The sequence below is a fragment of the Fusarium keratoplasticum genome, chromosome 8 (assembly GCF_025433545.1).
Source record: "Fusarium keratoplasticum isolate Fu6.1 chromosome 8, whole genome shotgun sequence".
Lineage (NCBI taxonomy): Eukaryota > Fungi > Ascomycota > Sordariomycetes > Hypocreales > Nectriaceae > Fusarium > Fusarium keratoplasticum.
Window position 1 is genome coordinate 859,741 of NC_070536.1, and position 25,148 is coordinate 884,888.

The following is a 25,148-nucleotide window of genomic DNA, read 5'->3' on the forward strand; positions in this document are numbered from 1 at the left end:
GCTGTGAAAGCCACTTTCCTGCAAGCCAAGCCTCGAGGTGCCGCAGCCCACATGTGATTTGTCTGTTTCGGAACAGCCACAACAAAAGGCACACTCCGAGGCAGAACCCGTGGGTGCTCAAGCCATCGTGTACAGACCTACATAATGCTCTTGATCGCCAAGGAAGTAAGGCGCAAAGACAAACACATGTTTCATCACGATCACCGCCATTTACTCTATTCTTAGGCTCGACGCTTCTCAAGCCAGTCCTTCTTGTGTCACGCACCAACAATGGAAAAGGCATTCAACTGGCCGCAGAAGTGGGCCGAGAAAGGTGTAGAAGACTGGCGCTACAGGTACGAGCCTTTACCTCAACTAGATCATATTCGCCTTCTCGATATTAGGAATAGGACTCCGAATTCTTACATCCCCTTGCTCACGTTTCGAATTGGAGACTGCCCACCATATGCTGCTCTGTCCTATACTTGGGGCGCGCCGCTTGAAACGGCCGAGTCCAAAGCAGCGTACGAGGGCAAGAAACGGATTCTGCGCATACAAGATGGAAGAAAACAAGGGAATCTTTCTGTGGATCGAAATTTATGGGAGGCTATCATGGCAATCCGCACGAACCAGTGGGCAGAATTTTTATGGGCAGACGGAGTGTGCATCAACCAAGAGGACGACTTGGAGAAAAAATATCAAGTCCCACTGATGGGCGAGATATACTCGAGTTGCCAGAGAACCATTGCTTGGTTGGGTATGGACAGTTCGCATGCCGAAGAATTCCACAAGCTACACAACACAGTCAAGGACGCCGTCTTGCGCCAAAGGTCGTTATTGAACCATTCACCTCTCTTCCTTGCTGTCCACAGCATGGAAGAGCTGAACAGTCGACTTGGTATTGAAATCCCTATAGCATGGTGGAAGTCATACTGCACTTTCTTGGAGCAACGACGGTGGTTCAGCCGCGCTTGGATAAAGCAGGAAGTTGCACTTCCGTCAGAGCTCTTTGTTTCGTTCAACAAATTCACTTTGGGGTGGAATGACCTAGGGCTTGTGACAGCGTTCTTGAAGGTATCCTTAGGCGCCAAGCTACAATATTTGCGACCACCATCAAGTACCCGCCGTACGATGCCTGTTGGATTCGAAATTATGCATCTGGCCACGCTCCGGGACCAATGCCAAAGAGGCGGCCCGACTGTCTACCAGGCCAGGCCTGGCGATCTTAATCCCACGCTTCAAGAAAAGACGGGGGCGAGGACTAATCGACAGTTATGCTGCGCTTACCTCGAGGAGAGCATCGAACGAATCAGGGGGTCGGATGCAACGAAACCTAAAGACAAGGTCTATGCTATCCTTGGGATCTTTAAGAGGTTTAACCAATCACCTTTGGACGAGCTTCTTTCGCCTGAATATGGCGATAGCATTACGGCGGAGGAGACGTTCGCGAGAGCAGCTTGGTTCCTGCTGCGCGAGTTGCCCATCCTCTCGACTCTGTCCATGGTTCCAGACCTCTCGCAGCGCCTGCGACAAAATTTACCAACTTGGGTACCCGATTACAGCTTCCAGAAGCTTATGCATCCACTGCCGTGCATAGTGGGGAAGTACGGCATGAATGCTTCATTGGCGTCTGAAGAGGTTGTGGCATACCGACAAAGGGATGGCAACACCTTGCACTTGGAAGGTGCAGTTTTCGACATCATCCAAAGCCATGGGCTACCAGGACCGGATGGACACGGCCAATCTGAAATTTTTTGCTCCACCATGGAGTATTTGAAAGAATTATTTCACCTTGCCTGGCGGGCGAGTTGCGACTTCTCCTATCCTGAGCCAATCATCAATTTCCTCTGGAGGACTCAAATTGCCAACGCGACTCGAAATACACATAATGTCATTATTTCAGAGAGGCATTTTTCTGATTGGATCCTCGGACTTATGGCATCCATGATCGCAAAGTATGGGGAGGATAATACGTCTCAATCTGTCATGGGTCTGATACAAGCGCTCCGAGACCACGGAAACCATATGCTGCCCACCCGCAGCGAGATCTACACACTCGTGGCTCATATGAAGGAGAATTCCGAAACAGCAAGGGAAGCGGAAATTCGTCACAATCATTCACTCTTTTATAACCTATTCGCTGCTCTGTCAATGTGGAGAAAGGTCTTTCTAACCAGGAAGGGTCATTTTGGCCTTGGCCCCATGTCTGTTCAGCCCGGCGACGAGGTGTGGATGTTGTGTGGAGGAAAGGTCCTTTACGTGCTGCGCCATCACGAGACACTGCCGGACACCTACAGGTTTGTTGGGGAGGCCTACGTGCATGGCTTTATGCACGGCGAAGTATTTCGAGATGGAATTGGAGAAAACGTACACAGAATATCCTTGGTATAAACATCTACTGGGTTGATACGGAGTACAGGCGAGCACATTAGAGCCTCGATCGGTAAAGAAACAATGCGCAAATTACAGCAAATATTATCTCCTTGATCTGGGCTGTTCACTTCAAACTCAATGTTTGTATTGGCAAATTTCTGCGCGAGACCACATGTTAGAGGCACGCTGGTATGGGCAAGGGCAAGTGTTAAACAGAGCGCGTTTCACAGTAGCAAGCGTTGAAAATAGGGTTAAAAGAGCCTTATTCTTCTACAAAGGAAAGGGGGCGGATTACCCTGTCTTTAAATTTAGTAAAATTTTCTAGTTTCCCATCCTATTATTGCTCTCTGTCGGTTGCTGGGGCACGACCAACCCCACTAGCTCACCCTCCTGCTCCTGGGGCACACTGCTCACATTCCAATCTGTATCAAGAGGATTGACTCGGGTAATCCTAATATCCCCAGCTGGTGTAGTCGCCGGATTCAAGATGGTCACACCTCTACGCCGGGTCCATCCTTGCACACCTCCCCCTATAGTCGCCATCCTCAGCAGCTCGCGCATGCCATACGAGACCCAGTAGCGTGCCGTGTTGTTGTTTCTCACCCAGGGGAAGTAGGGAACAATGCTGGTCACAAGGATCAGAAGCCCCCCGATCACCACAAGGCTGATGAGCCCGGAGCTGTGGTAGTTCTTAAACTCAACATTTCTGATCTTTTGCGAACTGCAGATGGTCTTGACTATATCATCCTGACCCGCGGACAGGACAGGAAGCATGTTAATCAGGCCTGGAAGGGTCGTGTCTGGAGGTCCGGTGGCGATGTTGATCATCTGTAGTTGGAGCTTGGCCAAACCAATATTGAACCAGTACCTTACTTCATTCTTCCACTGGTCGTCTGGAAGGGGATTCTGGTAGCCAGCTAGCAGCCCTGGGTACTTCTTGGCGAGGAGAGCCTCAGCGCCTAGAGCGGTAATGACCGAGTCGATGCCACCAGCTCTCTCAAGCGCGAATAGTAGCATGGAAAAACTCGGTACCTGTCGTTTCGAAAGTCTGATCTTGGATATGATTTGGCTAGCATTGAAAGTATCTCCGATGGCCATGAGTTCGGTCCACTGATTCAAGACGGGGTTCGCAAAAGCATATTGGTCTATGCACCCGATGGCGGTAATTGGGTCATCGGGCATGTAGTAGCCGCTGGCAAGTCGTCTCCCCGTGGCGGAGAAGAATGGGTCTCGGCACGGGCGGTCACCTTGCCCCTGCACTGGAATCAAATTGTTGTTGAGCAAGATGACTGTCACATCAGCGTCTGACCGCCGTAGATCGGATATAGCCTTGAAGGTGGATGAACTGGTAGTGCCATTTTCCACCTTGTGCCAAAATGCCCTACTCTATTAGCCAGCTGTCGCAGCAGGTGCGAGGAGAATCACTTACTTGAGGGTATAGTGGGGTTCAGCCTTTATTTTATAGTTGCTCACTTGGTAGGTCGATTCATGGTTGATGGTCTCGCCGTAGTAGACGCCAGTCATCTCCTCTTTGGGCAAGTCACCCTCTGTCACCTCAGTGAAGTCGGCGACATTAAGCGGTGAGCAAGTCGTGACACGCCTCAAAACAACCCTTTCAGGAGGTGGAGCGTTTATGCCGAAATCCTTATGCGAATCGAGGGCCTCAGTTTGCATCTGGAAGGCTGGGATTCTGTCTTGGGATAGACACATACCGGGTGAGAATGGGCATTCAGAGATAGTCGCATCAAGTGCTGGGAGAGATCGCCGGATCAGAAAATCATCGCATAGCGATGACCTGGCCTCGCTGTTATAGCAATTATCGACATAGCTAACCGCTTCCCAGGTTCGGTTCGTGAGGTCTGTGGACCCAGTAATGGGATCATCCATTATCGACGCTGCCCAGAAGCCGCAGTCAGGGCTGTTGATAAGGACTTCATTGCCAATCTTGTCCAGCATTGGGAGGGCGACGATGAAGGGCAGGGCGATGACAAAGATGCCAGAGGTGAAGGAAGACGCAAGGATCATTAACCACGACCGCCTGAACGCTCTCTGAGCAACACCCCGCCAGGCAAAACATAGGTCAATAAGCGCCATAGAAACCGCGATGGGATCTCTGATGTTTTGAAGCGTCGCCTGCTGCTGGTGGTACAGGCCGTCACGGCGTGCTGGGTCATTGCGAGAGGAGACATGGCGACTCCAAAAGAAGCAGCATGCCAGGATGGCCCAGAACGCGGCCAAGACCATGGTGAGGAAGATACCGATAAAGATGTTTAACAAATCAGCGTCGTTTTCGGGCAAAGTTATCTGGCCACCCGAAGCCGGGCTTCGGTTCCAGTTAACCCAGTGCCCTAGCTTGATAAACTCGGGTCGAACGTAGAAATTGGGGTTGAGAGACATGACGAGAGTTGGGGGTAAGCGGGCAATGAAACCATTGAGTTGTTGATGATATCAGGACTTCCAAAGACACCTCCCGACTGCCGAGTCCTTATAATGAATATTCGGGACGACCGAGAGGTTCTCAGAGCCTGGTCTCACGATGATACTCTATCCAAGCGAACCATTATTGTAATTCTGCCTACCTTGGCGCGGGGGCATTTGCGCAAGCTCAGCAAGCCTCTTATTCTCATCATTTGCACATTCGAGCCCGGAAAGAGGAAATCCGACACCCAACGCCCGCCGAGGGTGAGTTCCTCATCAGCTGCCCAGCAAATAGTTGCGCCTCAGGAGTTCAAAGATCCAGTCTGATGAGCACAAAACAAATGGCGCAAGGCACTCGCATGCCAAGGCTCTTATCTTCCTTCAGCCCCGACACGAATTGTCGCCTTTAGGCAAAGTCAGGGGAAAGCTTTCAGCTACGCCTTGAACCCACCAACCCATATTTGCAGACATATGATTTACTAAAATCAATCCCCGCACAAGTGTTAAGATCGGGATTTCCGAGCCTGATCAGTCGTCCAGCGGTCTGAGAAAAAATACCGCCGGTCTCACAGCCAAGATGATATGGGGGAGCGGCGGTGTTTTTTTTTGTCAGCTCGCTTGTCTGTGTCACTCAAGAGAAAAGCAAACATATGGCCTTGGCAGCTGAATGTCCAAGGGGGCTGAGGGGGTTACGTACGTCGGTCTTCAGCCGCAGCACACTAGGGAAGGGGTCATGCACAGATGAGAATTCTGATTATGAAGAAGAAAGTAAGCTAGAGTAATTGGCCAAGTTGCTTTGTCGAGCCACTGTTAGCTGTTTCTACCTCTGGCAGTACAATCAAGACAATTGTCTTGGTCATCGAGGCTTGGGATGAATGTGGGGTGGAAGCTAGACAAGCCAAGCTCATCCTCCATCTCTTCTCGCCTCGAAGCCAGAGCCTAAAATTGTTCCCTACCAGCCGACCAGAGCCATCGATTCGTCTTGGATTCCGCCAAATCGAGGGCGAATATCAAGACGTAGTCCTGCATGAGCTTGGGCAGGGTGTGGTTGAGGGAGATTTATTTGGCTTCTTCTCCCATGAGATGACGACAATCCGATCAAATTACAACGCTTCTATTCCGAACGGAGAAAAGCTGCCCGAGAACTGGCCTAGAAAATCCTCTATCGATCGCCTTGTCAGCATAGCAAGTCCCCTCTTTATCCAGGCTGCCACGATTTGTCGTTTACTGGGTGATAGAAGACATGGAGGTCCCAACGAGCTCCTTCAAGATGTCTTGTGCTATAAAAAGACAAACCAGGAGACGCAACTAGATGCAACTTACCTACCTGTCCTGAGCCGATTGTTTACAGGGCTATCTGCCAGAAGGAGAAAGCAAGGTCTTGAACGCTTCAAATTGATTGTCAGCTCAATCATTATTCCTGTAAGACCGCTCTCGGCTACATCACTGTCCAAACTTCTCTCCCTCCCTCGGAATATCATCGACTGCCATCTGAGTCTGCTCCACTCAGTCTTGAGTGTCCCCCAGTCAGTTAACGCGCCCGTCAGGCTGTTTCACCTCTCTTTTCGCGACTTTCTGGTGGACGCTGAAAGGCATGAAGGTGATGACATCTGGATTGATGAGACTACCGTGCATGCCGAAATGGCGACTGGGTGCATCAACGTCATGCGCGGTTTTCTTAAAGAAGACATGTGTGGCTTAAGATCATGGAAGGGGGAGGCCTCAAACATCGGCCGTGGAGCAATTGGCTCCTACATGCTAGAGGAAGTCGAATATGCCTGCCTTTATTGGACTTTCCACGTCGAGGAGGCCAACGTCAACAGTTTAGCAGATGATGTTCTTGCATTCCTGAACGACCATTTTCTACACTGGGCTGAGGCCCTTGCCTTGATGAGGCGGACTGTGGAAGCCATCACTGATATTCACCGTCTTTTAGGCACTTTAAGAGTATGTTATATATCTTAGTATCGCGGATGTTCGAAAAAGAGTGCTGACTTTATACCAGCACCAGGAAAATGCCAGCCTGTCTGACTTCCTAATGGACGCTGTCCAAATCCTCAAGGCCAATCAATCAATCCTATACAAGGCGCCCCTTCAGCCATACTCTTCCATTCTCCTGTTTTCTCCCCAGAACAGCGTCGTCAGGCAGCAGTTCATCGGAGTATTGCCCCGGTGGATAACCCTTTGCCCACGCACAGAAAGCAACTGGGGTTCGTTGAAGCAGGTACTTGCATGTGAGGCGCGCATTACTTGTGTAGTCTTGTCGCATGACTCAAGACTCGTGGCTGCCCATTCAGCTAATGGATTTATCCATATTTGGCGCATTGACACGGGCGAGTGTGTCAATAGATTCGAGATAAAAGGTGTCCTTGAGGGGGTTGAATGCATGGCTTTCTCGCATAACTCAGAACTCTTGGCACTCGGTGACCGCAGTATTGCCAAACTTCGCTTATGGAGCACCATCACGAGTGATTGTTTAAGGGCACTTGAGCCTCCTCCCCCAGAAAACTATTTCAATGATGGCCATCCAACGGCAAAACCCCTTGAGGGACGCTGGTTTGCTTTCTCAGACGACGCTAGACTCCTAGCGTTTTATTTGTTTGAGTGTCAGAACGATGTAGTCACGGCCGTGATCCGATGCTACTCTGACTTCGGTGGCTTCCTCTGGGAGTCTGTGGTGCTTGACTCATACCCTTGTCCAGAATGCCTCTGGACTTCGTCGGTGGCGTTTTCAGCAGATCTAACCATGATTGCAGCACGGATCCAGGACAATGTGACAGCGTGGCGTATTAGACCCAATGGGCCTGAACAAGTCTGGAAATCATATAGTCCTGACGGCGCGATCTCGATGGCACTATCACACGATGGGGCCCTCCTTTTCATGACCTCGTTGGCTGGCTTCTACGTGTGGAGTACCAACGACTGCTGGTCGCGCTTCTTGGATGTTGAAGATATTGACTGGTTCTGGGGCTCTTTCAAAGCCTCGGCCGACTGGACCGTTTTGGCGTGTGGTGGTGCCGATCACGTGTATCTTTGACACAAGGACAAGGGCAGGGGGATCCAAAACGTGATGCGCCACTATTCAGACATTGTGGTCTTGTCACACAACGCGTCACTCATCATCTCTGGCAGTCACGACAAATGCCTCTACGTATGGAGCAAGAACACATTCAAACCTAAGCAGAGACTTGTGGATAATGGCCGGAAGGGGAACATTCATCCCACTCCGACCCAGATGGTGGAGCTGTCTCCCAACTCGGCGCTAATTGCATTATGCGATGGCTCCCAGATTCAGCTCTGGAGATCCGACAGGGGTCAACATATGCGAACACTCAAGGCTAGTGGAGGTTGGTTGGGTCATTTTGCCTTTTTTAACGACTCGGACCTTCTCGCAGCGAGACCAATGCCATCTGGAGATATTTGGCTATGGTCAACAAGAACGGGCAATCGCATCCATGTTTTCAGTAATCAGGGTGCTTTAGCTGGTCCGATGAGTTTCTCTCCTGACTCCACACTCCTAGCCCTTGTTTGCAACAACGAGGTTGTCATCTATTGCATTGATACCGGCAGGCAAGTCCAATTCTTCGTTGACGCCGAACTTCGTGCGAAGCATCGATGGCACCGTTCCCGGCTCTGTCGTTGCTTTGCAATGTTCTCCCCAGACTCGACATTGATAGTGGCAGTTTTCTGCTATGGAAACATGTGTATATGGTGCCTTCATTCGGGGACATGTATACGAACCTTGCCATGCTACCTGGAGGAGACTCGCATGCCGGTCGCCTTTTCTCATGATTCTCAACTGATGGCATGTGTCGTGGACAAGAAGTGCATTCAGCTCAGCCGGGTTTACACGCGTGAAGACATTGGCACATTCGAGATTAGTGGCCGGTACAACGTGAAATCAGTGGCCTTCTTGTCGCTGTCCTCAATCCTAGCAGTCATCACAGTGGAAGGAGCCCTCAGGCTTTGGTCTTTCAATGCAGGATGCTGTACTTTAAATACTAGGACGCGCATGGACACTCGACACCTGGGCTTTCAGCCCAGTACAGGTAGACTCTTCACTGATTTCGGCACGCTGCGGCTCAAGAACAAGAAAGCCCTTTTCTCCGAGGGATGGGGCTTCAGTCAAGACCGCTGCTGGATCACATGCTATGGAAGGCCTGTAATCTGGCTGCCGTTGAATTATAGGCCGCATGTCTCCTTCGTCAGGGGGTCAACTTTGACATATAGCACCAAGTTAGGGAGAGTGGTAGTGCTTAGATTGAAACCGGTGATGCGCACATCAACACCAGTTGCTTTGGTTTCAATAACTAATCGTGGTGAATATTGAGGGGGTAAGGGTCGTTGAGAAAGGAAAAAGAGGCGAGGACGCTTGCCCCCTCTCCGTGCTTGGCATGTGTCGCCGAGAGTTGCCGTCGCAGTGAGGAGACTAGGTGGGTGCGCGTTGTTGTCCCCGCCCCCGCAATGATGTAATTCGTCGGACTTTATTAGCTTGGGCTTGCTTCTGTCATTGTGAATTGAGTCGATGATTGGGTATCTCTGTAGATAGATGGGCCGTGCTGTGAGGATTGGGAAGTCTGGTGCGAGACTAGAGGGGCAGTGGTCATCTACGTAGCTAGGTATGGAGCTGAGAAGTAGACAACGTTGACACAGAGGAAGAAATGAGTATAAGAAACCTGCATCCCACTCCAATGTTCCCTAGTACCTCAATTGCCTCTCTACCCTGATATTCATATCCCCAATTGGTTTCCTTCACATAATCTGCTTGTTGCCAAAGGATGGAAAACTCTGCGACATTCCCCGATCTCGCTGGCAAAGTTGCTATCGTCACCGGCATCGGTCAAATTGGTACTCGTGAGCGCTGGGGTAACGGCGCAGCCACCGCCCGTCTCCTGTGTCATAATGGTGTCAAGGTCTTTGGCTGCGACATCGATATTGACGCCGCTTCCTATACCAAGACCAGGATAGAAGCCGAGGGAGGCACTGTTGAGATCACACAGGCTGATGTGACCTCGTCTGCGGACGTCAAGAGGCTCGTGTCTGAGTGTGTGACCAAGTTTGGTCGGGTGGATATCTTGGTTAATAATGTTGGGCGCTCAGAACCTGGCGGTCCGGCTGAGATGGAGGAAAATATATGGTAAGTATTTCAACGAAATTTATCAACAGGATGCTGACCATGAAAAGGGACGCTCAGGCGGAGCTTAACATCAAGTCTGTTTACCTGACATGTCATGAGGTTCTCCCCATAATGGAGGCACAAAAGAGCGGCGCTGTTGTCAACGTGGCCTCGATCGCGGGGATGCGATACATTGGCAAGCCCCAAGTCGCCTACTCGACCTTTAAAGCCGGAGTCATGCAATTCACCAAAGCCACTGCGGTCATTTACGCTGCCAGGGGCGTGCGCCTCAACACTGTCGTGCCGGGACTCATGAATACGCCACTCATGGTGTACCTAGCAAACAAGTACGCCGGCGGAGATCTGGAAGGGTTTTCAGCGAAGAGAGACAAGGCTGTTCCTATGGGGAAACAGGGCGACAGTTCAGATGTGGCAAATGCCATTGTCTTCTTGGCTTCTGAGAGCGCAAAGTATATCACTGGGCAGGAGTTGGTGGTGGACGGCGGTATCACGTCGTCGACTGGCTGACCGAGCCTGATCGAGATATTTGGAGTCCTCGTAGCAGGGATAAGTTCTTGGTTGTATCTTAGAATACGTGAAGTAGCCCTTCCGGGCCTAAAATATGGGATAATTGGCCGTGAGTGCTGCCATAGACAAGGAGAGATGATCAGATGGGTTCGCCTCTGTCCACCGATTTCTCCAGATGAAGTGAGAATGGACAGATCCCATGAGCTTGTCCCAGCTGCTTATGTCCATTTTGGTCCAACAACGGCCAAAACCCTGGTTTCGGAGTTCCCTCGGAGAATGCAAGATCAATGTGATGAGCTCCATTTCAACTCCATGTCAAAACGATAAGCTTGTTACTAAATCCATATTGTATTCGTTATCAAAGCCTTGTTATAATGACAACAGCTGAAGCTGGCTTGTCTGAGAACGCGCCTAGTCTTGAAACGGCAAAATAAGTGAGGAAAGTGGAGGGCATCACGAGAGGGGGGGCTCTTTTGCCTTGTCACCGCCCTGCTGGGTCACATGCCAGGGCATTTAAATCCCACGCGGTTCTTCAATAACATCAACTCGTTTTTTCTTCTTCGGGTGGCCGAATTCTTTACCTTGCAAGCTTCCCAGTTACTAGAACAGGTTCAGCCCTCATCTCCAACACTTGTGAACAGGCCTTGGACACCTAACCCCGGGAAGCATGACCAGCTCGCATAGAATCCTTGTGCTCGAATTCGAAGAGCCTCCTAGCGTGATTCTTGAAAAGTATGGAACACACGGAGATATTCTGGTTCGTTTTGTCTTTGGCGACACAAAGCCCTGTCCACCGGTCGAAATCAAGAAGCATCAGGTTCTCGCAAGCCATGAATATCCCCCTCTATCCGAAATCAGTGCGATCATGATTACTGGAAGCAGTGAGACACCAGTGCGAAACATGTTCCGGAAGAGAGGTGTTGATGGCGTCGACAGAGTATTCCGCTGTCGAGAACGACTCCTGGGTTCCATCACTATTGGACTATGTCAAGCAAGCATACCAGGCCGAGATCCCCATCGCCGGATTTTGCTATGGTCACCAAATCATCACAAGAGCTCTGGGTGGCCAAGTCACCCTCAGCCCTGAAGGATACGAACTGGGCGTGCAGGAAGTCACGCCATCATCTCGAGGTGTAGAAATTCTGGGGACTGAAACATTGGTCCTGCCTATTGCTCCAAATCACGATTGTAGTTTTACTAATCTGTCGCAGAACATCCCCCAATTCCATAGCGACTGTGTGTCCAGTCTGCCGCCAAATGTCGATAACCTCGCTTCTAGCTCGCTGTGTGAGGTACAGGTCATGTATCAGAAAGGCAGGCTGCTAGGATACCAAGGCCACCCAGAGTTTGATTCATTTGCAACGCACCGTCTTGCAGACTACCTTCTTGGGCAGGGGGCTATCAGCCAAGAATTATTTGATTCGCAGGTCAAGGGGCGAGGTCAACAGAGGGGCGCGGCTGTATTGTCTAAGCTCGCGCGGGAATTTCTCTTGGGATTGGATTCACAAGCTCACACAGCATAACTAATCAGCTATGACTGTGGCTATGTACCTAGTCGCTGCCCATTTCTATCGGAATCTAGCCCCCTCTACATCCGCCATGGCCTTTCGATGTTGGATTTGAGTTTAACTCCTGCACTATTTCCCTCAGCATAGTCACGACTTGAAAATAGAGTACCGTGTTTCTTGGTACATGTGCTAACAGGTTGTAGCAAGATAGTAGTCTGATTCGAGACTGGATGAGTTGGTAGGGCGTACCTTGTAAACTGTGTACCTGCCGAGACATATGAACTCGCCCGCGTCGTTGGAGGAAAGCCGTTCGTTGTCAACTAGCCTCGCGAGGTGAGAGGGCCTAGCGTACATAAGTAGAAGTCTAATAATCGGAGACACTTTTGAAATCCGAACTGACGTGATAGAATTGAAGAAAGGCAATTATCTCGATCACGATGATAAACATCTTAATAATACCTTTGGGAAAATGCCATGTATTGACCGTTTCCAGCTTAGACGAGTCCAAGGGGAACTAGGGAAGTGTGCAGTAGTCCTACCGATGTCATAGCGATAGGGATTTTCGCTCTCTTGAAATTACCAGTCCTGGCAATAGTCTTTGCGGGGTATGCGGCTTCGCTATTCACAACACGCCGATCTCGGGCGTCAAAAGACGAGGCCGACAAGGAGCAGATTTGCCAGCATTGAAAGATTCAAAGTAAACAAATAGCCGGGTATTTGGCCAAGGACGGCTCTCTTCTACGTCCCTGGATCAGTCAAGATGATGTTGGTCACAACTACTCTGGCCGTTTTTGGCCCTCTTTTGCATTGCTCCTGCACCACTTCAGCCGCAGCCGTTCCCCAAGTTAGCCTCGAAGACTACGGCACTTTCTCCGGGGTTTCTATATCAAACACCTTGAGCAAGCATAAGCTACCGCAAGAGGTTGATGCGTGGCTTGGCATTGACTATGCCCAGCAACCTATCGGGAATAGGCGATTTCGCCCTTTGGAAGCACAGCCCGATGCTTTCGAGGGAGTCAAAAACGCCTCTCAATATGGCCCAGTCTGTCTTCAAGACTTGAAATATCCCTACCCCGACGAACAAAGCGAGGCATGTTTATCTTTCAACGTGTACCGCACACACGGAATCCCTCTCAGCGAAAAGCTGCCTGCCTTAATTTGGATTCACGGTGGTGGCTTTGCGTCATTTTCCGCACGCGACATTGATGGCGCTGCTTTTGTCGCGTCGTCCGCAGAGCCGGTCGTTGTCATTTCCTTCAACTATCGACTTAATGCCTTTGGGTTTCTCCCAAGCGACCTTTTCAAACGTCAGGGTCTCATGAACCTTGGACTACAGGATCAACACTTTTTCTTAGAGTTCTTGCAGCGCCATCTGACCGCGTTCGGAGGAGACCCTGATCGGATCACACTTGGCGGTCTCTCAGCCGGTGCTCACTCTACCGCATTCCACTATTTCCATAATTATGGCGTGAATAAGAATAAACCGCTTTTCGCAAGGGCAATTCTTCAATCTGGTTCTCCTACTGCTCGAGCGTTTCCACCTCCCGAGTACCCTCGCTACAAGAAAGACTTTGCGGCCCTGATGAGCCATATTAATTGCTCAGTTGATGTCGACGACTTGGAGCAAATGAGCTGCCTCATTAAGGCACCGGCTGAGAAGATTAGAGAAGTGGCCGCAAAGCGATACGAAGATGCCAAGGATCAATTGGACTGGCCGTGGCAACCGGCACTTGGTGGACTTTTCCTTGAGAAATCGGGATCGGACAGCGGCATCAGCGGAACATTCCATCATCTGCCCATCATAACTACCTACACCACAGACGAGGGCAAGTATTACACACCAGGCAACTTGGAGACCAACGACGACTTTATCCAGTTCTGGCACCGTATGAGCCCCGATCTCAATGTCACCGATCTCGCCATCTTGAACCTGCTCTACCCAGACCCAGTTGCGCACCCCGATTCTCCCTGGGCCATGTCTCCAAACAGCACGCAGTACAATCGCATCTCAGCGTCGTGGTCTGACATGGCCTACATCTGTCCCAGCCGCGAGACAGCCTCCAGGACATCGGCAGCGGGTGTTCCGACGTGGAGGCTCCGTTTCAACACGCCCGATTATCCCTTGGCGGCACAGTCCTGGCGCGGCATCCCCCATGCCTCCGACTTTGCGTATCTCTGGAATGATCCGGCCGTACCGTACAGGGATACAGCCCAGATTTATTACAGTTACATCAATAGTTTTGTGCTCACGGGAGACCCGAATCGCCACCGGCGAAAGGGGGCCGTTGAGTGGCCGCAGTATGGAGGTCGAGGCGGGAAGCAGATTGTTGTGAACCCGGGCGACTTCACGGTGGTCGAGGTGGACAATGCCCGGCCTTTGCAATGCGCGTTCTGGAACGACCCTGAGAGGGCGCCAAGACTCAACAAGTAGTTAAAATACTCTCAGTCAATAATGTAAGCGGCGTTAAATCCCTTATCAGCGCCAGAGGAGGCGTCGGTCCCGAGTGGCCACCGGGAGAGTGGAGCCGAAACCAACTCAGCCCCGATGAGATTACCGGCCAAAGTGCCGGAGTATGCAGGGAAGCTTAATATCTTTGCCATGTGGTTGGTCCCACTGACTGCTCGAGATCTGGGGTAATCTGGGGAACTCTGCGGAGAGCTTGGCGAACTCCTGAGTACATATTCGGCCGTGTCCTTTGAGGAGCGAAGTGATAGATTCTTGCCCTCGCAAGTCTAACGAGCTACAATTCTCCAACATGGTGTCTTGGAAAGAGGCATTTGCCTTGTCTACTGAGGCTGTTGATGCAGCTACTCCTCCTGGAACTGTCCATATTCATCGTTCGTGCTCTCTCCACACGTTCCACAACCCCCTTACTGACATGGCCCAGGCGAGCATGAACACACTGACCATGAGCTTGCGACCATCCCACCCTTGACCGACGACCCTCGAGATCCTTTGAACTTTCCAGCTTGGAGAAAGCTCGTCGCCTTGATCGTTGCCGCCCTCTATGGGTTTGCCGCCAACTACACAAGCGGTGTCATCGCACCGGCTTTCCAGCTCTGGCCCTACAACTTCCCGAACGACCCAAGGTCGTATTCTGAGTTGACCACCCTTGTCGCTGTAAGCACTCTGATCGAGATCCTGCAGAGATGTGCTAACGCCCACAGGTCCATGTCCTGTTTCTCGGCGCAGCCAACATTTGGTGGGTTCCTTTCTCCAACTGGATAGGACGACGCCCCGTGCTTCTTGTTGCTACGCTCCTCATGACGCTCAGCACTCTCTGGTGTGGACTCTCCACGTCGTACAACTCTCTCCTTGCAGCTCGCATCTTTCAGGGCATCGGAGGTGCAGCTGCAGACTCGGTTGCTCCGGCTCTAGTCGGAGATTTATACCCTGTGCATCAGCGAGGAAGAGCAATGGTACGTGCAGCACAGGTTCAGCTTTTCACCATCGACGAGGTTAACTGAGACCTTAACAGGCACTCTACACCATCATGCTCTGCGCAGGTCCCCTCGCCGGAGGGCTTTCGGGAGGCTACATCGTGTTCCGTCACGGATGGAAGGCCCTCTTCTGGGTCAGCCTGGCCCTGTCTGGACTCTGCTGCCTCGGAGTAGCGCTCTTTGTCCCCGAGACGCTTTATGAGAGGAGCTTCGCAAGCGAAACGACCCCAACGGCAAAGTCAGAGAAACAAATCGACCAAGAGGAGCAAGTGGAATACAAACAGCCAACTGGTACGAGTCAAGACCACGGGACCTACAAACCCTTCACGATTGCTCAAGCGTTGGGTTTTAAACGTCCTCGTGGAAGCTTGGCACGACAGTTTCTGCAACCATGGAAGACTCTTGCACTACCAGGCACATGGGTGGTGATGCTCCATTACTCTGGCCTGGTTGGTGGTATCGTCACCATCTCAACCATTGGCTCGCAGATAGTTGCCCAGCCGCCTTACCTCTGGGGCGCCAACGCAGGTCTCATCAATGTTGGCGCGCTCGTTGGAACCGTTGTCGGATACCTCTACACCCACATGCTCGCCGATGGAAGCCTGGTGAAGAAAGCCAATACCAAGCGACATGGAGTAGCAGAGGCTGAGGATCGACTCCCTACACTCTTCTTTCCGCTCGCCACGGCGACCTGCGGCTTCTTTGTCTTTGGGTTCTGCGCTCAGTACCCAGGCCCAAAACAGTGGGTTGGTTTGGAAGTTGGGTACGGGATGCTCTCTTTTGGGCTCATGCAAGTCCCATCTGTAGGATTCAACTATGTAAGCAAACCTCGGAGTGTCTGCTCCAGACGTAAGCTGACGATTCTCTAGCTCATCGACTCGTATCACTCTCTCGCGGCGGACTGCTTCACCATGGTGACGATCCTGCGGGCTATCATTGCCTTTGCATGGTCTTACTTTGTGGCTGATTGGATCCATGATAGGGGTGCAGCTGAACCTTTTGGTATCTTTGGTATGCTGATGGGTTTGTTTTCATTGTTGACGGTACCGCTTTGGATGTATGGAAAGCGCATGAGGATTGCAACAGCCGCTCACATTGAGGGATGGTAGTACCAGGAGATGGGGAGGGTGTTGATGCCGTTGCAGAATCAGCCCACGAGACTAGTGAATGACAAGACGCCTCTCCGGAGCAATACACATCATTGAATGGTCCAGAACAAAAGCTCACTTGCTTGCTGCCTGTCTCAGGTCCACGCTGCTGAGCAGCCAAGCTGTACGTGTACGACACACCTGAGCCGTATCAACCGGTGCCAAGCCGTTAGCACAATGTAACAAAGCTCACCGTATCCTGCTGCGCCTCGCCCCCAAATTGTCGCGCGCAGGGTTTCATCTCCGCATATATGCAGCTGCTTCTGCATGGCATGTGCTGGAAAAGCTCACGTCTGCCCCTCTCAAGGAGAGCTATATAAAGCCAAAACATGAGCCTCCTTGAGAATGAAGGAGGAGGCCTCCCGAGGCTCGTGTGCCTCCCGCCCTATCCTGGACCTCCTCCTCGCGCTGGGTCTCCCGGTGGGCCGTCGAGGCCGTTGAAGATGCGAAGGGACCAGTCCGGTGCCGTCGTGCCGACCCGTAGGCCATGCGCCAAGGCGGGTCCCCCCTCTCGCGAGCGAAGCAACCGCGCGGTTCAGAAGGAGGGACAGCTTGACACTCAGTGAGGGGGTCTGTGTGGGCTTACATACAGTGCTTACTGCATAGCATCGTGGCAGCTTCACCAACGGCACAAGACGGTTGAGTCGGGCTTGGCTGCTTGGGCTAGATGAGGGGTGATGTCCTCGTCCTGTGCAAGTCCCTGCGTGAGGCCTCGCGCGGGTGCAGGAAACTTGTCACTGAGTCACTGTCACTGATGGGGATATAAACCCTCCTCTCCTCCAGGTTGCAGCTCGACATTCTCAACCTTGCACAACAACAACAACCTCTTCTTCTCTAATCACCAACCCTCACAAACCGCAACAATGGTCAACTTCCACCTTAGCTCCGAGGACATTGAGCTCGAGGACGGCCACATCCTCGTCGCCAAGTGCGGCAACGGTGACGGCGATATGGTTGAGTCTCGTCTCGACCTCGACTACTACATCGGCAACGATGATGGTAGCTTCTCCTGGGGCGGTGAGAGTGAGTAGCATCTTCTGTCCCACCAGTTCTCCACGGTCCCCGCTAACATCTCTCTTCTTCTCCAGACTTCTCCGGCTCCGCTGAGGACATTGAGCTCAGCATCGAGGGCGACGACAACGTCCCCATCCTCCGCGCCAAGCTCAACCCCGTCGACGGCGACCCTGTCGATGCCGACCTGAACCTCGCCGAGCGCATCGGCAACGACAACGGTGTCCTTGTCTTTGGTGTGTGACACTGCCCCCTTGGCACACGGTGCTATACTAACACGCATATGAGAATAGTCCAGTTCTAAGGGATACGAGAGCACGCGGGGTGCAAACGACGAAATGAAAGCGAATTTGGCCTTTGTGCGATAGCAAACAAACAAAACAAATGAACAAAAATTCCCTCCAAACATTCTTCGTGTGACACTTGGCTGAGCAAATAACCACCGTGAAAGTCTCAGCGCATGTGAAATGCAACGTGTGCGGATCGAACTGGGTGGATCGTAGATGTCGACTGCCGAGAGTCAGATCATGGCCAGGGAATGTGACGTCAGGGCTGGACGCAGCTTTGACTCCTTGCCCCTCGCTAATCTCTGAGCAGAGTATAGACGTTCTCTAAACACGAAGGCATTAATGGTGTTTCATTTTATCGGTTGCTGTCGAAATTATGTTAGAGTTGTGACGGAGTGAGGACAGCCTGGCCATTCCACACCGCCACATCTACTTGATGCATCAAATTCTTGGCGTATCACGAACAGCCTTGGCTGTTGTTTTTTCTCGCACTGTTGGTTTTTCTTGCACTAAGTCATGATTAGTAGGTGCTATTGGTGATGGAAAAGGTTACAAGCTTCAGTTACTATTGAAAGGATTCCAGACTAAAACTCGTCTTTGCCTGGACGTATGCGCTCCAAAACTTCAAGCGGTTGCGGGTGAGAGGCGTAGAAAGACGAGAACTGATCTCAAATAAGCTCGGAAACTCTTCCATTATCTCTAATAAGGTTTTAATAGCCAGATGCAGTGTCAGAGATTACATTGAGGAGCTATTTATCAGAATGCATCAAGAATTTCTTCCGAGGCACTATTTCCACTCATAAGACACCCCCCAACGAACAGCAAGGGGATGAGATCACAGTCGGCCTCTTGTCGCTAGCTTTTGCAAAAGCCGAGATTTTTGCTTCTACTTGGTCTTCCAGTAGACCTGAATTTGGCGATATGCCTGGCCTTGATGCTATCCAGCGGCATTCCAGCATTTGAGCGAGCAACGCTCACAATGGTTAGGGAGATAATCTTGGCTTCCCACGCTGATGCATATGATTCCTAACTCACTACCGAGGTTGCTTGATTGATCGCTACAACGCGCATATGAGTCTGAACAAGATCTCGAAGAGAGGTCGTCAACTCCAATATGAACAGAGTTTTCTGGCAGACGCCGGCATGGAAACCACCCAATCGCACAACACCGTAGCCCCGACTAGCTACTCTGTGATGGGACTTTGTCAGCACCTCTAGTCGCCAATCACCTTCATTTGGCCTCATGGGGTTTTGTCGAGAGTGAACCTTCAAACGAGGCTCTGGAAACAGTATATCCATTAATGTTATATGCAACTAGGTGCTGCAGAGACACCATGGTGATTGTTTTGTCACCCCAGCCATCCAATAGCGCAATTTTGCCCTTCTATCTCATAAGATTCCTTTCCTTCTTATACTTCCTCTTCGAGCCTCGCTCTCGCTCGACCCTGGCGGATATCCCTCCTCGTGATAAGCTCAGCCGCAGCTAGCTCGATCCTACTGCCGCCTTCTCTGCCCATGGAAAATCCTACGAGGCCGACACCAAATTCAAATCGAGACTCACAGCCACTCTACTAGTCGCAAGCGAACAAGCAAATGTGGCTGCGAGATTTCTTGAGGCCAGAGGTGGATTCCTTGATAAGTTGGCTGTTGGTCAGGTCCGGCCCCCAAAAGCAAACACCATAGCAGAGAGTTGATCAGCTAATATTTCATTCTTCTAATAACCAAATGATTGATGTTGACGATGCTCGTTTTTATGAAGCAGCCGATCCTTTTTGCGTCCTCATCTCGGCACCCAAGCCCGTGCTTTCCAATAGTTCAACATGGTAGTGGACCCTCCCACGGAAAATGCCTTGTCGTCGAGCATCAAAGAATGCCTTGGCACATTGGACGACCAACAGCTGTCTGAGACAATAAGCACGGATTTGACCTCATGTGGCTGCACCTCGACCTGACGCTAGCTCATTTGAGAGTAAAGACTGAATTCTAGAACGCGAGTGGATATCACAGCCCTGCCGAGAATAGACCAGCTGAATTGGTAGACAAAAAAGACCGAACTCTTACATAAATTGCTATAGTGCGACCACGTTCCATGTTTTTTGTCACCGACTGGACCAGCTATACGAGGACTGGGTCAGCAACATTCGAGTTTCCCCATTCAACAGAAGACCAAATCCAACCCATGTAAGCCATGTTCTAGTGTCCATTATTTGCAGCGATGATGGCCTTGTGGATTGGATCGAGGCGGAGTTGACAAGTAGAAATTGGATAAAGAGTCGACGACGTCCGCAACCATTTCCGTAGACAACAATTCGTCCAGTCACGCACTTTCACAATCATGGGTCTCCCCAGGAGCTTACTTCTCGCCGTCGCGGCATCTACCTACTTTACCCAACCGGCTCTCGCTAGCGACGATGACGAATGCTCCGGAACTCTCGAAGAAATCCGAGAGGGCAACCTTGTTTTCAACTCGACAATGACGGTCGCATTCGCTCCTTCTCCAGGCGTCCCATGGCTCTTCACCCTGGGCCTCTCAGACTGGCGGGAGGAGGGAAGCACGTGGGGAGATTTTGACTCATCTCAACACATTGAAACGTTCCTCAGCATCCCCAATGATATTGTCAACAGCACGCGAGCCAGCGAGACAAGAGTCTGCATCTACATGATGGACGGTCAAAATGCGACTGCCAACGACGGGAATAAGAGCGGTCACTCTTGTAACGGCGTATTGAGCGACGAATGTCAGAAGGCTTTACGAAGTATCAAAGGGCCGGCTGATGATGGCACATGCCCAGACCCACCGGACAGTGTCAAAGAAGCTTGCAACCAATATGTCTATCCTCAATGGGGTACGTATTCTGATCTTTGGTCCCTATAGGTGTGGCCCATAGCATAAGAAGGGGGATGCTCATTTGTCTACAGGAACACCACAAACCTATAACAACACCAACTGTACAACGTCTTCTCTCCCGGGTGTCGGCCTCCCCGGCGGTTACAAGACATTCCCAGTCGTAGGAACGAGTCTGTTTCCCGCCGACAGCCCCATCGACTCATATAAAATGTACGATCTACGCGTCCGACAGCCAATCCCATTTCTCTTCACTATGGAATTCCACGACGAGGGCCTAAGGACTGCCACCGAGCTCCTTTGTGTGGCTCCCAGTCAGCTCATGAAGGGCAGCCGTAAGCCCGAGGGGGAATTTCCACCCAGTGCTGCGAGTGGTCTGGATACCAAGGGTGCTGTTGTGTTGGCCGTGGGTGTTTGGTCCGTGGTGGGGTTGTTGCTTGCATGAGAAAGAATATGAGAATGCCATGGTTCTTGCCCGTTTTCCAAGGTAGATAGGTTGCCGAGTTTCCACGTTTTAGAGATGTGCTCAATAGAACAACTCTTATACCCTCTAAGATGCGTCGACCACGCCGAGTTTCTCACCGCTTTAACGATCTACATGCTATTTCTTCCCCCCCTAAATATCGGCCCTTTGAGGTCTTGTTCTCATTAGGGTCTCCAAGAGCACTAAAAGCCACAGCAGTCACGCTCGAATGATAACTGTGTCTTTCGATGTAGCTAATGGTTTCTTTCGGAGGCGTCAGTCAAGGCAAGGCCCTGTTACCCTGTACCATTGCAAATGCCAGAAAACGATCAACAGCTCTCCCCCAACCAGATGTCTTTCTGGGAAGATGCATAACCCTCGCCGCGTAGCTCAAAAATTAGTCAATAAGCAAAGCAGGTGATGCGGGATCAAGTATCACTTGGTGCGATAAGGGGGTTTAAAACATATTAAATTAATTCCTCTATCTAGTCAGGCACTATACTGAACCTGAAACGTCTTTGTGTATGCTATTGACCTCTCATCAAGGATGGCCTCTTCGCTGGTATCATCTCTTCCGCTCCCCTTAGACTCCACGTCCGCAACAGTCGCTTGTATAACACCTTCCTTCTTGTGTTCCGAGAAATTGTCCAACTCGACGATATCGAACTGCGTGTATCCCGTATGTGGCTGGCGGTGCAGCTTGCTTTGTGAAGTGTCGAACGTCGTGGGTTTGGATGGATGTGAGTGACCGGATGAGCCCATCCATTTCGGTAGGAATCGCTTGAGGAATTTGCGAAAGGTAGGCATGGATCCGCAGATGATAAAGAGGTTGACTTCCACAAACCTAGAGTCTGTCAGTATACTGCATATATGGTGAATTGGTGGCTACTCACGACCAAACGTTCGCGGGTGCAGCAACCCAAGGAATGTCGGCAGCTCCCAGTAGAGACGGTAGGTAAACCATGCGAACAATAGATGTCGCGACGGTACTGAGTATATCCTGTTAGTCAGGCCCAGCATGATAGGTAACAGAGACGTACATGGAACCGATACCAAACATCAAGGCAGCTCCAATCTTCTGCGCCGTAGGCATCTTCAATCGAATGATCATGGGAATCGGAATAGTAAAGAGAACGACGTCGGAAACGATATTGGCGACGGCGATGGCAATGTATAGACTCGGCAGGTCGACACATGTACCCGTTCCAAACTCGTAAGGATCAAAGGCGGCGCGAATCGGTCGGCATCCGAAGAGAAGGAGACCGGCGATAACGACGGTGTAGCAGGCTACCATTACAATGGTGGTCCAGATAGTGATTCGAAACCATCTCTGGGGCGAGATTTGAAGGTAAAACGTCAAGAGGGACGTCTTGCTGAGGCCGTTGCAGGTGATGAAGATGGGCGCGACAATATATGAGCTCTGTCGAGATGGTGAGTGGTAGGTCGGAATAGCTTCTTTCGTAGAAACTGACGAGCATGTGCTTCTCAAAGACTTCGATGGGCATCTCCCATGCATGATGACATAGCCCTCCTATTGAGATGGACCCTGAATAATGTCAGTTGGCTGGGCATCATTTAACGGCAGTATGAACCTACAGATTTGCACTGACTGCATAATGACAGACGCCAGCTAAGGCCCATTAGTAACGCTTCATCAACTCAACTCGCCAAGAGCCTCACCCAAGCCAGACAAACCAACACTGTGGACCACAAGTTAGCGCCAAGTCTCCTCTTCCCAGTCAGTGTCTAACGTACCATCATCAATCTTGAGACTCCCCGTCAAGAAATGCTTCGTATAAAGCCTCTGTATCAAACAGAAAAGCGCCAAAGACCCCAAGATGCCAAAAATAAGGTAGTGATGAAGCGCATTCTGCTGCTGCGGGTGCTCAAAGTCCACCACGTACCCTTCTGGCGGAGCCAGAAACGTCGTGACGCCATTCGTTACCGGATAAGCCATGAAGAGACTCGAGCCGCTGTATCACTTGGGAAAAGAGAACGAGAGGAGCCAAGAACTCTCGACTGACAAATGCAGCGTGCGCGACTCGGTGGGAAGAATGTATTTGTATTGCGTCTACGCATCCCGGCTTCAGGCCGAGTTCTGGCAAAATCGTCCATTTTTTGCCGAAACGCCTCATAAAGATTTTTGCTGCCACTCAAAAGCAAATTTAACCTCGAATCAGGCGAGTTTTAGGAGACGGGACAAGACGTGGGTTTCCATCTTTGCTTTTTGAAGGGGGTGAACGAACTTTCCCCTTCCACGGTCTCGGTCTCGAAATGCACGAACCAGGACCAGACATGAACTGGGTTTCTTTTCTCTTTGGCATGTCAGCGGAGACATCAACGCTTTCTTATCCATGTTTTCTAATGCTTGAGGTTCAACGATATCTCAAAAAGCAAACCCCATATTCGCTAAGCCCCTGCATGAATTTAGCCAGGGGAATCCCGTCACCCAACATCGGGCCACCCCGATCAAACATGGATCTCTGAGGACGTTATTGGTTAGTTCCGTGGAGCTGTGGCATTCGCTTTCAGTTGGTTGCAAGGGTGTAATACTTGCTAGTGCTTGCTTATGGATTCGCGGAGGACGGCGAAAAATGGGTGTCGTCCAAGAAATAAAAAGCAATGAGGACGATGTAACCGAGAGAAAACTGCCCATGACGGAAATATTCCTCACTCGAACGAGTGTTCGTATGTTGTAAAAAACTTTAAAGATAAGGTTAAAATGGCATCTTTGGGTCCGGTATTTGCAAAAGTTAAAGCTTTGGGTGTCATTATACAAGATGACCTCCAAGATCACCATCTTGATATCCGTGGCCAACCATCTCCAGGGGTTCCGTTCAAACGGGAAACGAACTCCCGCATCGGGGCCACCCGTCGACGCATTGATGGGGACCTGCAGACATTGTTCGATGGCTGCAGCCAAAAACTCCATAATTAAAGAGTTACATTGCAGGCATGTAAATTAAAACCACCCAGGGTCCAAACACCTCATGGCAAGGAGACCCAATTACCAACCATCACATGGCGCAGATAAACCTGTCAGCATCCACTCCTTGTATCGCACAAAAGCCACTCGAACGTCTTGCTTTTCGTTCCACTCGTTTCACCCTGATTGTTCTTGTCACCTCTTGCCCCTTCTCCTGCAGACGCAATGGCTCGCTTCACGTCACTCTTCGCCGTCTTTACGGTCCTGTTTGGGGCCACTCTTGCTGCGTGCGCCCCCTCCAACACTGGCCTCCTCCAGATGGTCACCTACGTCAAGCGCCGCCCTGATTTCACTCAGGAGGAGTTTTGGAAGTACTGGGAGACCCAGCATGCTCCCAAGGTTGTGCCTCTGGCCACTTACTTCAACATTACCCGCTACCAGCAGGTATGAAACCCACCATGTCTCAACTCAGAAGGATCACTCACATGTCGGCAGGTCCAAGTTGGAGGCAAGATTATTCCTACTGCAGGTGGGGCCTCTGCCCCAGAGTCCAACGAGCTTATCGACTTTGACGGCATCGCCATGTTCCTGTACAAGTCCGCCGATGTCCTGACCGAGATGCTCTCGCACCCTTACTACATCGAGGTCGTTGAGCCCGATGAGCACAAATTCATCGACAAGGCGGCTTATGGAAACGGCATGGTTGCCACTTACATTGGCAAGCACATCGAGGCCGTTGACAAGGGCAGGGATGTTTGGGTGGGCGACAAGACCACTCTTGAAAAGTACCAGAAGATCTTCAACACGTATCTGTGAGGGGCATAGACTTGGGTCGTGGTTGATGGAGTTTCCGCGTCAAAGTGGAATGTCTCATAGACGGGGTGTGCTGATGGGAGCACTGGCAATTACCACCAAGCGTGTGCGTTTCTATTCAGTGCATGGTCCATGATTGTATCAGTATAGTACCTTGTAATAATACACTGCCTACCTTTGATTCAACGATTCTCGTGTCTCAATCACGAAGTGTGGTCAGAACAAAGCCGCTCCATTCGCTTGGACCATGGCCCTTGCAATGCAGATCTCGACTCCTTCTCTTAAGCGAGAC

General features: G+C 51.0%; 7 protein-coding genes and 1 pseudogene across 8 annotated transcripts, besides 1 other annotated feature; 6 read left to right on the forward strand and 2 right to left on the reverse strand.

Moving 5' to 3' along the window:
- Window positions 1-2,673: 2,673 nt before the first annotated feature.
- Window positions 2,674-4,749, reverse strand: NCS57_01009200 (uncharacterized protein; the record flags this gene model as incomplete). Its single annotated transcript, XM_053059848.1, has 2 exons — window positions 2,674-3,733; window positions 3,782-4,749. 2 exons carry the CDS (start codon window positions 4,747-4,749, stop codon window positions 2,674-2,676), a joined length of 2,028 nt encoding a protein of 675 aa, XP_052910242.1.
- A 1,662-nt stretch (window positions 4,750-6,411) lies between these two features.
- Window positions 6,412-7,807, forward strand: NCS57_01009300 (NACHT domain-containing protein; the record flags this gene model as incomplete). The annotated part of the gene is made up of 3 exons (XM_053059849.1): window positions 6,412-6,717; window positions 6,776-6,980; window positions 7,179-7,807. 3 exons carry the CDS (start codon window positions 6,412-6,414, stop codon window positions 7,805-7,807), a joined length of 1,140 nt encoding a protein of 379 aa, XP_052910243.1.
- Window positions 7,808-9,548: 1,741 nt separating this feature from the next.
- Window positions 9,549-10,414, forward strand: NCS57_01009400 (uncharacterized protein; the record flags this gene model as incomplete). Its single annotated transcript, XM_053059850.1, has 2 exons — window positions 9,549-9,907; window positions 9,955-10,414. The coding sequence occupies 2 exons, from the start codon at window positions 9,549-9,551 to the stop codon at window positions 10,412-10,414; spliced, it is 819 nt and encodes a 272-aa protein (XP_052910244.1).
- Window positions 10,415-12,649: 2,235 nt separating this feature from the next.
- Window positions 12,650-16,472, forward strand: NCS57_01009500 (annotated as a pseudogene). Its single transcript has 7 exons — window positions 12,650-14,352; window positions 14,403-14,493; window positions 14,655-14,760; window positions 14,811-15,043; window positions 15,091-15,342; window positions 15,402-16,181; window positions 16,233-16,472.
- Window positions 12,650-16,472: a sequence feature.
- Window positions 16,473-17,374: 902 nt separating this feature from the next.
- NCS57_01009600 (CVNH domain-containing protein) lies at window positions 17,375-17,826 on the forward strand (the record flags this gene model as incomplete). The annotated part of the gene is made up of 3 exons (XM_053059851.1): window positions 17,375-17,534; window positions 17,600-17,758; window positions 17,816-17,826. 3 exons carry the CDS (start codon window positions 17,375-17,377, stop codon window positions 17,824-17,826), a joined length of 330 nt encoding a protein of 109 aa, XP_052910245.1.
- Window positions 17,827-20,144: 2,318 nt separating this feature from the next.
- NCS57_01009700 (uncharacterized protein) lies at window positions 20,145-21,099 on the forward strand (the record flags this gene model as incomplete). Its single annotated transcript, XM_053059852.1, has 2 exons — window positions 20,145-20,655; window positions 20,729-21,099. 2 exons carry the CDS (start codon window positions 20,145-20,147, stop codon window positions 21,097-21,099), a joined length of 882 nt encoding a protein of 293 aa, XP_052910246.1.
- Window positions 21,100-21,606: 507 nt separating this feature from the next.
- On the reverse strand, window positions 21,607-23,074 carry NCS57_01009800 (uncharacterized protein; the record flags this gene model as incomplete). The annotated part of the gene is made up of 7 exons (XM_053059853.1): window positions 21,607-21,961; window positions 22,011-22,106; window positions 22,158-22,537; window positions 22,590-22,663; window positions 22,714-22,747; window positions 22,798-22,817; window positions 22,873-23,074. 7 exons carry the CDS (start codon window positions 23,072-23,074, stop codon window positions 21,607-21,609), a joined length of 1,161 nt encoding a protein of 386 aa, XP_052910247.1.
- Window positions 23,075-24,268: 1,194 nt separating this feature from the next.
- On the forward strand, window positions 24,269-24,859 carry NCS57_01009900 (EthD domain-containing protein; the record flags this gene model as incomplete). Its single annotated transcript, XM_053059854.1, has 2 exons — window positions 24,269-24,487; window positions 24,539-24,859. The coding sequence occupies 2 exons, from the start codon at window positions 24,269-24,271 to the stop codon at window positions 24,857-24,859; spliced, it is 540 nt and encodes a 179-aa protein (XP_052910248.1).
- Between the last annotated feature and the right edge of the window lie 289 nt (window positions 24,860-25,148).